The 12927-nt window shown below is 34.0% G+C and overlaps 4 protein-coding genes across 4 annotated transcripts; 2 read left to right on the plus strand and 2 right to left on the minus strand.

The window, feature by feature from the left end:
- The first annotated feature begins 237 nt into the window (after window positions 1-237).
- Window positions 238-2484, plus strand: LOC144840323 (uncharacterized). The gene is made up of 6 exons (XM_078696108.1): window positions 238-399; window positions 676-774; window positions 882-1028; window positions 1132-1298; window positions 1532-1613; window positions 1728-2484. Exons 1-6 carry the CDS (start codon window positions 298-300, stop codon window positions 1797-1799), a joined length of 669 nt encoding a protein of 222 aa, XP_078552234.1. The 5' UTR covers window positions 238-297; the 3' UTR covers window positions 1800-2484.
- Window positions 2485-2553: 69 nt separating this feature from the next.
- On the minus strand, window positions 2554-5697 carry LOC144840317 (protein canopy 4-like). Its single transcript, XM_078696103.1, has 6 exons — window positions 5506-5697; window positions 4875-4995; window positions 3998-4084; window positions 3759-3891; window positions 3194-3317; window positions 2554-2842 (listed from the first exon to the last, which is right to left on the minus strand). The coding sequence occupies exons 1-6, from the start codon at window positions 5612-5614 to the stop codon at window positions 2631-2633; spliced, it is 786 nt and encodes a 261-aa protein (XP_078552229.1). The 5' UTR covers window positions 5615-5697; the 3' UTR covers window positions 2554-2630.
- Window positions 5698-8409: 2712 nt separating this feature from the next.
- LOC144840357 (uncharacterized) lies at window positions 8410-10539 on the plus strand. The gene is made up of 2 exons (XM_078696146.1): window positions 8410-9624; window positions 10007-10539. The coding sequence occupies exons 1-2, from the start codon at window positions 8412-8414 to the stop codon at window positions 10279-10281; spliced, it is 1488 nt and encodes a 495-aa protein (XP_078552272.1). The 5' UTR covers window positions 8410-8411; the 3' UTR covers window positions 10282-10539.
- A 748-nt stretch (window positions 10540-11287) lies between these two features.
- LOC144841420 (uncharacterized) lies at window positions 11288-12571 on the minus strand. The gene is made up of 3 exons (XM_078697747.1): window positions 12285-12571; window positions 11940-11990; window positions 11288-11566 (listed from the first exon to the last, which is right to left on the minus strand). Exons 1-3 carry the CDS (start codon window positions 12456-12458, stop codon window positions 11414-11416), a joined length of 378 nt encoding a protein of 125 aa, XP_078553873.1. The 5' UTR covers window positions 12459-12571; the 3' UTR covers window positions 11288-11413.
- Window positions 12572-12927: the final 356 nt, after the last annotated feature.

Genomic DNA, 12927 nt, shown 5'->3' on the forward strand with positions numbered 1-12927 from the left:
ATCGCTTATCGTGATTGGCTATTGAAATCTCATCATGAAGTAGTTTTCTTAATGTTTTAAATTAAACATTTAATGTTTAAATGTACGTTAATGTACACGTTATAAATATAGGTATGAATACAAATAATTATTTATGTGATTCGGTTGTAATAAGCTTATTTTAAAAGGAATAAACAGATTATGCAAAAATATGTTTACAGTGGATCAAGAGCAGACTACACTACACACATACATTTTTACACTGTGACAAGCATTTTTGAAGAGTATTCTTGAAATTATATTATAAAACTAACAAAAATGTCTAACTTAGAATCATGCACATTAGCGTATGACGGAGATCTTAATTTGTTGTCTACTAAAATTGAGACAGAACCAAATTTGATATCAAAAGTGGATCAGGTAAAATTTGAGGGGAAAACTGTTTTTTGTGTGAAGGCCTCAGCTCCTGCTGGCTGGTTTGTTTGGAGGTGGTCACTGACTGGTAGTATTTTCATTTTGATGGCACAGCATACAGATGGTAAAAATAGGTACAGAAAAGGAAGCGAACATCATATTATATTTGAAAGCCAAATTAGAGTGTCGTGGACTGTTATAATTTTGTTTTTAGATTTTAAATTAAAGTTCATTGCAAAGTGTTAAAATATTTCTTGTCTTTTTTGGTGTATTATCTTTTAGGTTCAACGCACTCCTCTTCACTGGGCATCATCAGCCGGTCATCTGCACATAGTGTCTTATCTCTTAGATAAAGGAGCAGATGTCAATGCTACTGACGAGGTAGGGTCACCGTCATCATCACAGTTTAAGGTTGTACTGTATTAATGTCTCATCTGTAATCAAATCTAAGCTTACGGAACATTTCAATTTTTCTTTTTTTCTCTTAGGCGGATTGGTCTTCTCTACATATAGCGTCTTCTGCTGGCAGAATAGAGATTGTACAGCTTTTACTAAAAAGTGGTGCCAAAGTGAATGCGACGAACCAAACACGTCAAATTCCGCTCCATTATGCAGCTTCCAAAGATTGGTTTGAGGTACTGCATTTACACACATAAGCAACCGGAGCATCTTGCTTCTAGGTTTTAACATCAACATTTCAATAATTACAAAATTAACTGTATACTCTATATTTTCCAGATTGCAAAGATTTTGTTGGAGAATGGGGCAGACCCAGACCAGGGTGACCACATGGGGTCAACACCACTCCACCGTGCCACATCCAAAGGTCATTTGAAAATTGTAGAACTTTTTGTTGACCATCACTGCCAACTTGGACTTCAGGATTCTGTCGGTAACACAGCTTTGTAAGTTAGAATGCAACTTATAATAACCTTGATTGTACTGCTCTTTGGTTTGCCTGGGCCGTAGCCACCAGTATTGCTGGTAAGGTTTCAACCTGATCACTTTCTCACAGAGGCCTTTGACAACCCAGTGGCTTGAACAGAGATTGTTCCCGTTTCTTGCGACCAAATACCTTGCCACAGTATTTCTCATTGCTTTAAATTACCTGTAAACTTTTTGTCTGTTTGTATTTTAGACATTTAGCTTGTGAAGAGGACAGGACTGAGGTTGCTACATATTTAGTGAAGAATGGTGCAGATTTGACATCACAAAATAAGGTAAATATTTTATAAATAACAAAGGGATAATAACACAGTCAATTTAGGAAGTTAATTTTGTTGTTTATATCGTGATATGATTTTAAATATTATCAAATAATTGTTTTATTCTAGGAAGAAAAAACACCACTTCAGTTGGCAACTTCAAATCTTGCAAAAGTTCTAAAAAAAATTGTACCAAACTAAACTTGTGACAGGACACTAAGGTTGTAATTATTGTATGTATACTCCTTTTTTTTTATAGTGTTCTGTATAAAAAAAACCCATATAAATCCTTGTTGGAGCCATACAGTTGATAGAGCCAGGGAAGAGAGGTCTAAATGTTCACAGATAGAGCCTATGTCATGTATTTTTTATACCAAAGCAGAAAGAGTGTTAAAGCTTTGTATTATTATTTCCTATCAACTTGTAGAAGAAAGAAAAATATGACTGCTAATGTGGAATTATCTAAGAACACAAGCCAAGTAACAGTTCTTATCATGGCCTATGTCTTATTAAGACATTCACTTATTGAAACATACAATAATCTTTTACACCAAAATGTAAGAAATTGTTAAAAATGTGTGAAAGCCTTTCAAATACATCAATGTAAAATCACAGAACAGGTTATTCATCGTTACACAGTTCCAAATTAACACAACATAAAAAACAACAAATTAACTTTCAAAATTTATTTTGTGCTTAGCTATAACTCTAATTACTAAAATGTATTTTATAATAACAAATAATCTTTTTAAATATAAAAATTGCATGCAATTCTGAAACCTGAAAGTACTGTAAAAATTTATATAAAAGTTGTTGCAAAGCTATTAAAATGGAATGTTCCAAAAATGTACATTTTTTAAATTGTTGGATTCTTTTATGAAATGTATACTCTAATGTAATGAAATATTTCAACTATTTACATATTACACTATTAAACACTATCAACTCCCTTGTCTCTAACTTTTAAATAATGCTTGCTGAGTAAAATGTTGAATTTCAAAAACAAAAAAAAGTGTTAAAATTATTCAATATTCAAAGTTCTGTTTTGCTGTGTACTGTTGAGTGGATGTTTTCTGAATTCAAATGAACGCCTTTTTTTGCCTTTTTCTTCTTTTCACCATCCTGCGTGTTGTTTTTCTTACGTTTTTTGCTTGTTTTTTGTTTTTTATCTTGTTTCTCGTCTTCTTCTTGGTCACCATCAAAGTCCACTCGCTCTTTACCGGTCCAAACTTCCTTTAAACACTCTAAAAAAAAGTTTCAATATTTTAAGCTCTGTTTACACCATCAAACTTTATGTGACAAAAAAATGTGATGTGCCCATATATGGACATGATGATGTCACGTCACTACCATATTTGAACATATCACTCTACCACATTGGGACACATTTTTGTCAAACTAGTTTGATAGTATAGACAGAGCTTTATAGCTCTTTTAGAATAAAGTATAGTTTCATCTTCAAGTTGTTTAATCTTTTAGAGGAGCCTTTATGTTTTATTGAAAGCACTATAAGAAATAATAGTTGAAATGGCGCTATACAAATAATCATTATCATGGGTGCTCATTAGTGCATGTATAGCAAAGCTTTATATTACCTTGGTCACCCTTAGCTAGGTAGTTATCTACACACAGAAGGTGTGTTAGGTCAGTCCTTTCATCTGGTTCGGCAAAATACCAGTTATTTATCACATCTTCATACTCCTCAATTAGTGAATCACACTAGAAAAAAATGAGCAAAGTATTATTTTATTGTCACTCTTTCAACTGTTAAATAAATTTAGGCTATCATAAGAAGACATGTGACTATACCCAAATGAGGTTATGTACCGTATATAGGTGATGAAGACATGCATCAATGCCCTCAACCTCCAGGCTTAGAAGATAATACCATGTATGTTTGTTAACTTCGACTGTATTATTATTATTAATAATTAATATGACAAAAGTCATGAATATGATGAAGGTATAAAACCTCCCTGGATATGATTTGATCATCTTCCATCAGTTCATTCTTATTACATTAAAACATGAGTGTGGCAATAACCATCATTATTGATTCATGTAACAGAAATCTAGATAATTTCTAATTTCTTACACGGACTGTAAATATAATTAACTTATCATGTGGTGCGTACTTAACTGATAACGTGAGATACTTACGTATTGTTTCATTTTATATATGGGAGCACCTGGTACTTCCCACATGTTATCTGGTATTCCAAGTTCAACTTTGACCCCTTTATCTCGTAAGTTCATCAGCGTCTGCATTGTTTCAGCCGTTCCTTTTGCAAACCTGAATTGTTTTTGATTTTGAAAAAAATTGAACATCAGAATTGTTGAACTTAGAACTAACAAAGACATCGGGCACCTTAACCACAAAACCAGAATTTGTTAAATACCTTCGGCTTGCCTCTCTTTCAGCATGGATGTTATACTTCAATATTCTTTCACAAACATCTTCCAGCACATCTATCAGTCTGGTTTCACTGTAAAATAAAAACAAGCTACTATTACGAATTACAGTAGACATAGTATTTGTCATATTCTAGAATAGTTCTAGTTCCTATTGCTCCTACAATCATTGTATTATATAGTTTATGGAGGAATCTAAACATCTTCCAGCACATCTATCAGTCTGGTTTCACTGTAAAATAAAAACAAGCTACTATTATTCAATTCAACTTAACATTTATTTCTTCCTTCAAGAAAATGAGGTAAACATAATAAATTCCAGTAAAATATATAACAAGTCAATTGATGATAAAAAAGTATACAGTTATCAATAAGAGGAAGTAGGCAGTGCCCAAGAAGATAGAAATCTTGTCATATTCTAGAATAGTTCTAGTTCCTATAATCATTGTATTATATAGTTTATGGAGGAATCTAAACTAATTCTTCCTTGTTGTGAAATTGAGCTTAAATCTGTGATTATATTTCTCTGTACTTGGTTCATGCATTATTCATAGTACTCATTAACATGTATGCATTATTCATATTAACTGTTGCTGAGACAACAATCATTGGTTAATGTTGTATGTGTATTTAAATGCATTATTCATATATAAAATGGATGCATTATTCATTTCCTTATTGTATGAATTTAATAATGTACTATGCCTCAAAGCCAGACATTTCTGTATTTACTGTTTTATTTATCACATGTATTTCATGTGAAAGGTGACTCCAGAGTTTGGTTATAGAGTAAATTGCTGAAACTAAATTAATTAATCTATATATAGAAGCATCACTAATAGTAATAATAATTAATGTACTTACGAATGCCTGTACTTTATTTCTTTAGCTTCTTTATCAAACATGTGTCCTATTCTTAATACCTCATGAGTTTTTGAGGTGTCAAATAAGCTACCCTCTAATTCGTCAACAACATATTTACAAACTGCAAAACAGAAAATGAGTTTTTCAACAATTATTGGAAATCTAAAAAACAGAATATCAAACTAAAACATTACATTATTTATTATTCATCATTAAATCTGGAAACCAAATTATCTTTTAGTACTGTAACCAGATTAAAATAAAGAATGAGGCCACTTTATGTTGTTTAATTATTTAGCTACCTGTGTATACAATATATATCTCTAGATCAAATCCTTGTATATTAATTAGCATCTGCACTCTGCATCCTCCTGGTGGTATGCCTGGTGTAGTAGGCCTAGTTCAATTAACCAGGGAGTTGTAATTGGCCTGAATTAACTAGATGCATTGTAGGTATGAATAATTGCTTCTGGCCAGGGCACATAGTACTGATCCATAATCAACAAAAAAGTCAGATGAGAGGCTAAATAGTACTGTACTACCAGGCGTGGTACTGTGTATGAAGAGTACTGCTGCTTGGATTAGTTTGGGCCTAGCCTATTAATTATTATTTCCAATCTTTTCTTCTTACCTTCACATTTTGACGGATCTCTGTGAGGATTTGTTGGGTCGTCGCTCTGACTCAAAGCCAGCTTTAAAATAACAGACAAGTAAATCAGAATCTGCTCCTTGGTCGCCATTTCTATTCTACAATAGGCCTACAAACAGTTCTATTCTACCAGCAAGACGAACAAGTGAAACAAGGAAATAGTTGTATTCTTTAGTAGCTTCTTCAATGCTGGACCATTCCATTATGTAAATAGGTGTGAAGATTTTTTTATTTATGTTTCAGATTCTAATTGTATGTTAAGATGCAACATTAAAGTGAATCAAAACATTTAAATTATTACATATTGTCTAATTGTTGGACATTAATTTTTATGTTTAAAAACAGGAAATTCATTGTTTAAATTGTAAAGCAATATTACCTTTGTAAAAGTGAAGTACTCCTAAAGGGATTTTCCCTTTTTATAGTTGTAGAGGGCGTAATTTATTATATGTTTTATTGATATTCATGGGTGGTAATTAACCATTATAATAAATACCTTCAAATGCAATTTCCTCTAACGGAATAAAGCAAGAACCTATGAAATTAAATCCAAGTTATTGGAATTGTAAGCCATGTATTTTAACGAATGAACCAACAATTTAACATGATGTTTGGATATAATTTAAACAAGAAATATTTCTTACAAAAAACGCTGCTCACTTATTGACGTAACAGTTTTAAAGATATATTGTCCCTCTGAAAAATATTTTTTATTTCAAATTTGTTTTTGAATGTGTCATTTTATTGTCACATAATAGTTATTTTACCTGAAAAAATGTAATTTAAAGCAAAAAATACTTAAATTGTCTGTCAGACAATGGTTTTTGAGTTATAATTAAACGTTTCCTTTCTCTTTTTATATGTGAACAAATATATTGTATTTGTATAATCTGTATTTAATATTAGTCACTTAGTTTATTTTTTTGCTAAGGTCAAGTCTGGGGGTCACTTCATCAGCGTGTGAAGTGAAGTGTGAAGTATCATGGGACGCATAAATACCAGAAATGCTTTGGGATTTGTCGTTCAGACTCTTTTCCCAGACGTTTTGTGGGCCCATCAGCTGTTACCTATAAATTGTTATAGTCGAGTATGCATTTTCGCATTTCTGTCATCCGTAGATAGATAACTTCTGCTTACTTCCGGTTTATTAATGAGTCATCCTCCTGGGACGTAGCGGGCTAAAGCAGCAGCGTGAAAACTTATATTATATTTATCCTTACGCGAATAGGCGGCTTATGTGAATTATTTTGGACATTACAAAATAAGTAGAATACACTAGTTATACTACATGGTATGGCCACCATGTTTCTTCAGCCCGTACTGCGTATTGTTCTCCCTTGTTCTCTCACCCCCCAAATTGACCTATTTATTAATTCATAGCGGATGTTCCTTGTTTACTTTTAATATTCACTATACAATGTTTAAACATACAAAAAACACTTGGTCAGAAGTCCGTGTGAAGAACACACGTCACTTGTCCACACTAGATGCAAGTCATTAAAACTCAGTTCATCATTCTCCATTCGTGCTATATTATCGTGAACCTGTTTTAAAAGTGCCTTAAAATTCCATTTTATTGTTAACAGGCAAATAATACACAGTACAATTTATTGACTATGTGCAGAATAATAACAATCAGACGTGACGTCATATCTCCTTCAGCATTGTAAAGTATTGTGTACACTTTGATATGACAATTTGTTTGTAGAAAGATTGTTGATTGTGTATTTTGTATGACAACTGTCAATCAAAAAGATCCTCCAATATGCGATTATGATTGTTAAAAATATACCCCACCCCCACTCAGTATCCCCCACCCCCACCACCAACTTAAACGGTTTTTTCACTTTGACCAAAAACGAGATCGAAAGAAAAATTATGTTTTCCTGAAAACTGTAATTATAGTCAGCGAATGGGTGTTGTAACCGCTTATTTTGTCTTTTTGTACGTGAAAACATTAAAATTAACTTTATAAAAACTACAACATGGCCTATTTTAATTAATTTTAATTTTATTAACAACACATCTTTGATAATAATTATTTTCGACTTATGTTGTCCCTGCCTTAAATTCTCTCCTGAATTCACTTTTGTGTAATCTGTAATCTGTAACATTACAGTAACAATTTATACTTAATCGTTACAAAATAGGAGGTACTGCAGTAGTAGGCCGGCCTATCCGATTCTGAACAGCCGAACAGAAATCATCAATAAAAATAGATTTTTAATTGATCATAAAATCTTTACTGTAAGAAATTTAATGAGTTTATCTCAGTAATTGATTTGATTGAACACTTTAACGAGAACCCGACTGTGAGGGATTCACAGTGCGCCACAAACCGGGGGACATGTTCCATTGTGGACGCATGATGTCGACAATGGCGTGCCATAAACAGAGAACTCTTTTCTTCCTCCTGAGAACAAAGACCTTATCCGGTAAAGGTCAGTCTCCTAATCATTGAATGGTTCAACCTTTATTAAATTGAAAGTGGTTTGTGTAACATACACTTGTAATCCACATTGACTAGCGGAAGATAACATTTAATAACCATTATGTGATAATTAATTTGACATTTCGTCAATCATCGTTCCATGTGACGTCACTCCGTCAATTAAAGTGACGTAATGACGAAACTTTGGAGGGAGGACGTGTAGAGATATTGATAATGTTCACATCCGCCCCTAAGTTTAGTTGATACGTTATCTTGTCTGCAAGAGTTTAACTCGATTGTTACACGTATATTCGCAAAACAGTTTGCCTTGACCAACAGTACAGTAGGGCTGAAGTCTGTGTTGTTTGACCAACAGAAGCAGAAACTTATTCACAGCTTCTTTTTAATCGTCTACTGAAAATTAACTATTTTTTCAAATCATCTTCTGTAAGAAATCATGCTAGAAGAAAGCGGTACAAGTTCCGCTATACTTAAGGCAGTTTCGGCGGGTAGACCTCGGCAAGTTCGTCTGCTCATCGAATCTGGCGTTCGTGTCTCCGTCGTCGACGACTGTATACAAGGTCCGCTGATACGAGCAGTCTTCATCGACAACAACCGAAACCAGATCAAAGTTGTAAAACTGCTTCTGAAATATGGCGCTAAGGTGTCGCAGACAGATGTCGTCGGGAGGAATGCGCTTCAATGGGCGTGTATCTATGGTAAAGATCATCTTGTAAGTTACCTTCTAGCTCACAGAGACGTGGACCTTGATTTGAACCAGGTGGACATGAACGGCTGTACAGCTCTTTTTCACGCTGCATCTTCTGGTAGTGCTGCTACTGTGAAAAGGATGGTGGATGCCTTACTGAAATACTCTCTGAGCGTGGATATTCCAAATTTCAATGGAATGACCCCATTAATGCAAGCTATGCGTGGAGGACATGATGTTAGCGCTAGTATTCTAATCCATCAAGGGAACGCATCGACAACCGTACGCGACCGTGAATTTCGTAGTGCGTACGATTGGGCGGAAATGCGTCCGAAAAAGATTGTTCAGACGACGAAACAGCAGTCATTTTTACCAACCATCCCAAATAAAGTATCCAGTATGATAGCGTACAGAGAACAAAACGCTGTTCGACAACGGCGGGTTGGTGCCTCAGACGACGACGATGAGTACGACTCGTCGTATGGTTCCGATGATTCTGTCTCTTACGTTACTTTTGACGACGAAAGTCAGACAATAGATGGGTCCGCTATTAGTAAGATGCACAGTTCTTACAAGTCGATACAGTATCCGTCTCCTGAACCGGCGACCGGAGACAGAAACGAACTTTTTAAGTCGCCTTCTATCAATAATCTTGACCATAATGATGATCAAACACTGAATAACAAATTGCAATATAAAGAACTTCGTAAGTTATACGATTATTTACATCATCAACTCACCGACTCATTCCGACCCGGCTACGATATTTTACATAAAAATACTAAAGAAACGGCTGCCCCGCATGGAATAGTGGAAGATGACAGAGAAATGTGTAATGCAGAATGCTGTAATGGCAACCCGGCGGCCGGTGATAGAGCATTGGTATTTTCAGAGGAAAGTATTCAACGAGTTGTACAAGCGAATAGAAAAAACAAGAAAACTGACTCAAAAAAAGATATTCGTAAGTTTTTATTTATTTTCTGTTGCTTATTTAAAATCCTCGACAATTAAATTCATATATGCCTAAAAAGCCAGCCAGTTAAATGTTTGGCAAATAGTATATTTTTTACTCGTAAAATACATTAATTTATTAATTATGCAATTATTATTCACATTCATATTTATACCCATACACCATCAATTTGTGAGTCTCCCCGCGCGCGTACGGACCTTGGTATCATCAGTCTTAGTATGCGTGCGTGTTTTTTTATCTCCTCGCGTACGGACCTGGGTGACATCAGTTTTAGTACGCGTGCTTTTTATATCTTCAGTAAACCGTGGGATGGTGTGCATTGCGATCGGCTTTCCTTAACAGTTGACTGATGAACATTTTTCCTTTACAGATGGTCAGAAACGGTCAACCTATACAGACCTTCGGAAGAAAGTTGGTGAAAAGAGCGTTCAACGAGCAAAAACCCGACAACAGATATCGGAAACAAATTCTGGAACAGACGATGATCAAGTTACAAAAGCGAATGTCGTCAGTCCGGCTTTCCCGGAGCTAACGAAAGGAAAAGTGTCATTAGTGTCAAATCTTAGAGGACAGTCGGTTGATAAGGCCAGAGAAGATTTTGAAAAATTATTGACTACGAAAGGTGTTAGCAGTCTCTATGAGTAATAAGCAAGCACCAGATTGTTTCAAATAGTTATATTTTATTTGCTGGAATACGAACACTAACATTTAAAAATATATTTTTAATTGGTAATTAATGCTGCTGAATGTGTGCTTATGTGTAATCAGGCAAGAATATTATAATATATTAAATACAACTTCAACGGACGGCAGAATTAACATTTTAGTTATCTAATGTCAATTATTAATAATTCATGTATAACGGCTCGTAGCGACCTGTTTATCTCTTTTAAAATAGCATGACATATACGTCTCTTGTCTGTAGCCTGTCTTTTTTATTTTCTAACCGGCATATTTTGTTGTTTTTTATGGTATTGTGCTTATTTTTTCAACAAAAAAATCTGGACAAGAACATACAATTACCTACCAAATCATAAGCAGCATTGTATATTTTAACGTATTTTGTTTTAATATTAATATTTATGAAATATTATAATCAGGGACTTCCATACTTCAATATTTCAATTTATATTTATTTACTTTCCTCGACTTGTTAAAGATATAATTATTGTTCCCCTAAAAAAATATTTTTTTTTAATATGCCATTTTAATATCACATAATAGTTATTCACTTTTACCAAAAACTTGATTTAAAAAAAAAACTTTCCACCGAAAAAAAATGGTTTTTGGTTGAAATTAACCATTTCTTTTGTCTTTTTATAAGTGAAATAATTATTTTTGATGATTTTTTTTCTACAGAAGTGAATAACTTTATTAAAACTGTGAAATTGCTTATTCAAAATCTGATTTTATTAATCTTAATTTTTTCATGTTTTTGGGGGACAATACATCTTTAATGTTCAAATTATTATGTGAAAATTAAAAATAATTTTTAAAATGAACAACCTCGAGGTTTATATTGCTAAAACATGATCTCTTTTGGTTCCATCTTTTTAGTCATTTTTGCCTATGTGCGCAATTTATGTTAATTCCTTTCCCACTGCACTCTGACACCCCTCCCCCCCCCCCCCCCTCTTCTCGATACCTCTGCAGCTTTATCAACAACATTCTGTTACGTTCGTCCATTGCCGAATGCTATGGCATTCTTTACGTTCGTCCATTGCCGAATGCTATGGCATTCTTTACGTTCGTCCATTGCCGAATGCTATGGCATTCTTTACGTTCGTCCATTGCCGAATGCTATGACATTCTGTATTTGGGGCGTTGTCTTGCGATTGTATTGTTTTCTTTTATCTTCAAAGCTGACTTCTTCAGGACCGTATGTGGAAATGTTAATATTAGGATGCGGATTTTCTTCCAGTGATGATCTCTACAAAATAATAATACATGTTTAATTACAGTAGGCCTACTTTTATTTTTTTTTAAAGTAGAGTATATGCCCTACTCGTCCTGCCCGAATGTCTCGCGTACGGACGCGTTATTCCAATACATTTTTTCCTTCACAAAAACCCGTTCGTTTGGCTGTACAGTATTGAATGTGATCACTTCTATTGATGAAAAAACCACTGCGTGCAAGTAAATTTAACCAATCACAATTCAGAGGATGATTCATCGCTTGTGATTGGTCAAACTTCTTACGTGGGTTTTTTACGTCTTTGATCATATCTTAGTGATGAGAGAAGAACCAATGAAGACTACTGATATGTTTTTGAAAAATAAAATACGATAATAATTGTATTTACCAGTTTTTCAGAAATACATGATATCTGGCTTTGTACATCGCTTTGCCACGCCTAGGAAAAAGGGTAAACATATTTTAATACAAATTAAAATCGAGCTTGTTAAATCGAGTCGGTAAACATAATGTGTAAATACCGCGATTGAAACGGTTTTCATAATTCATGGAAAACATTTACAAAAAAATAAAAATATCCAAAACTTAATACAAGCCATTCAACATGCCATGCATTTGGTTGAAATACTGTTTTGTCTAATTGTTACTGCATAATTTCGGCTTTCGGTGGTTCGGTCTCAGTATAACAAGGAATATCACCTTGTAAGTTTGCAATAGTTAAGCCTATCCTTACCTGAAATTGATCGATCTGGTGTAGCGATCTTAAATGCATATTGTTGGTGTTAACCCTGGTCCAGGAGTCGGGATGGTGGGCTATCTGGGGTAGCGATACTGTCGGTAATCCTACGGAGCTAGCCGAACAAGAACCGACGCCAACATCGCGGGCATCGACGATAGATTTAGCCATTGTGGATTGGTTAGAAGTTAATAAATAATTGGACGCTATAAAGTAAAAATAAATGTTGAGTTCACACAGTTGGGTCTTTGGATGTAAGAAATTGACTTAAACGTAGCGCCCTCAATTGTGTTTCCATAGAGATTGTAAACAGATTTAAGATGGTACTTAATTGTACGTCAGTGAACAGAGAGCTGGTGTCAAATTAAGAACAATACCACAATAATAACAATCCTATATCTTACAAAATATCATTCCATCAATAGTTATTTGTTACGCTATAATGCATACAATCTATTTTGGATTTTTTAAAAATTTTACCCATTATTTTCTTTTACTTGTATTGTACTTATATTTTTTATCATTTTTATTTTATAACACAAACTGAAAGGCAATGTTCAATTTCGGTGAACGTTACTATGTACCAATAAATATATTACTGCAGCACTGCAGTGTTACATGTCTACTACTCATTCTGCGG

Source organism: Antedon bifida, chromosome 4 (genome assembly GCF_963402885.1).
Source record: "Antedon bifida chromosome 4, ecAntBifi1.1, whole genome shotgun sequence".
Classification (NCBI taxonomy): domain Eukaryota; kingdom Metazoa; phylum Echinodermata; class Crinoidea; order Comatulida; family Antedonidae; genus Antedon; species Antedon bifida.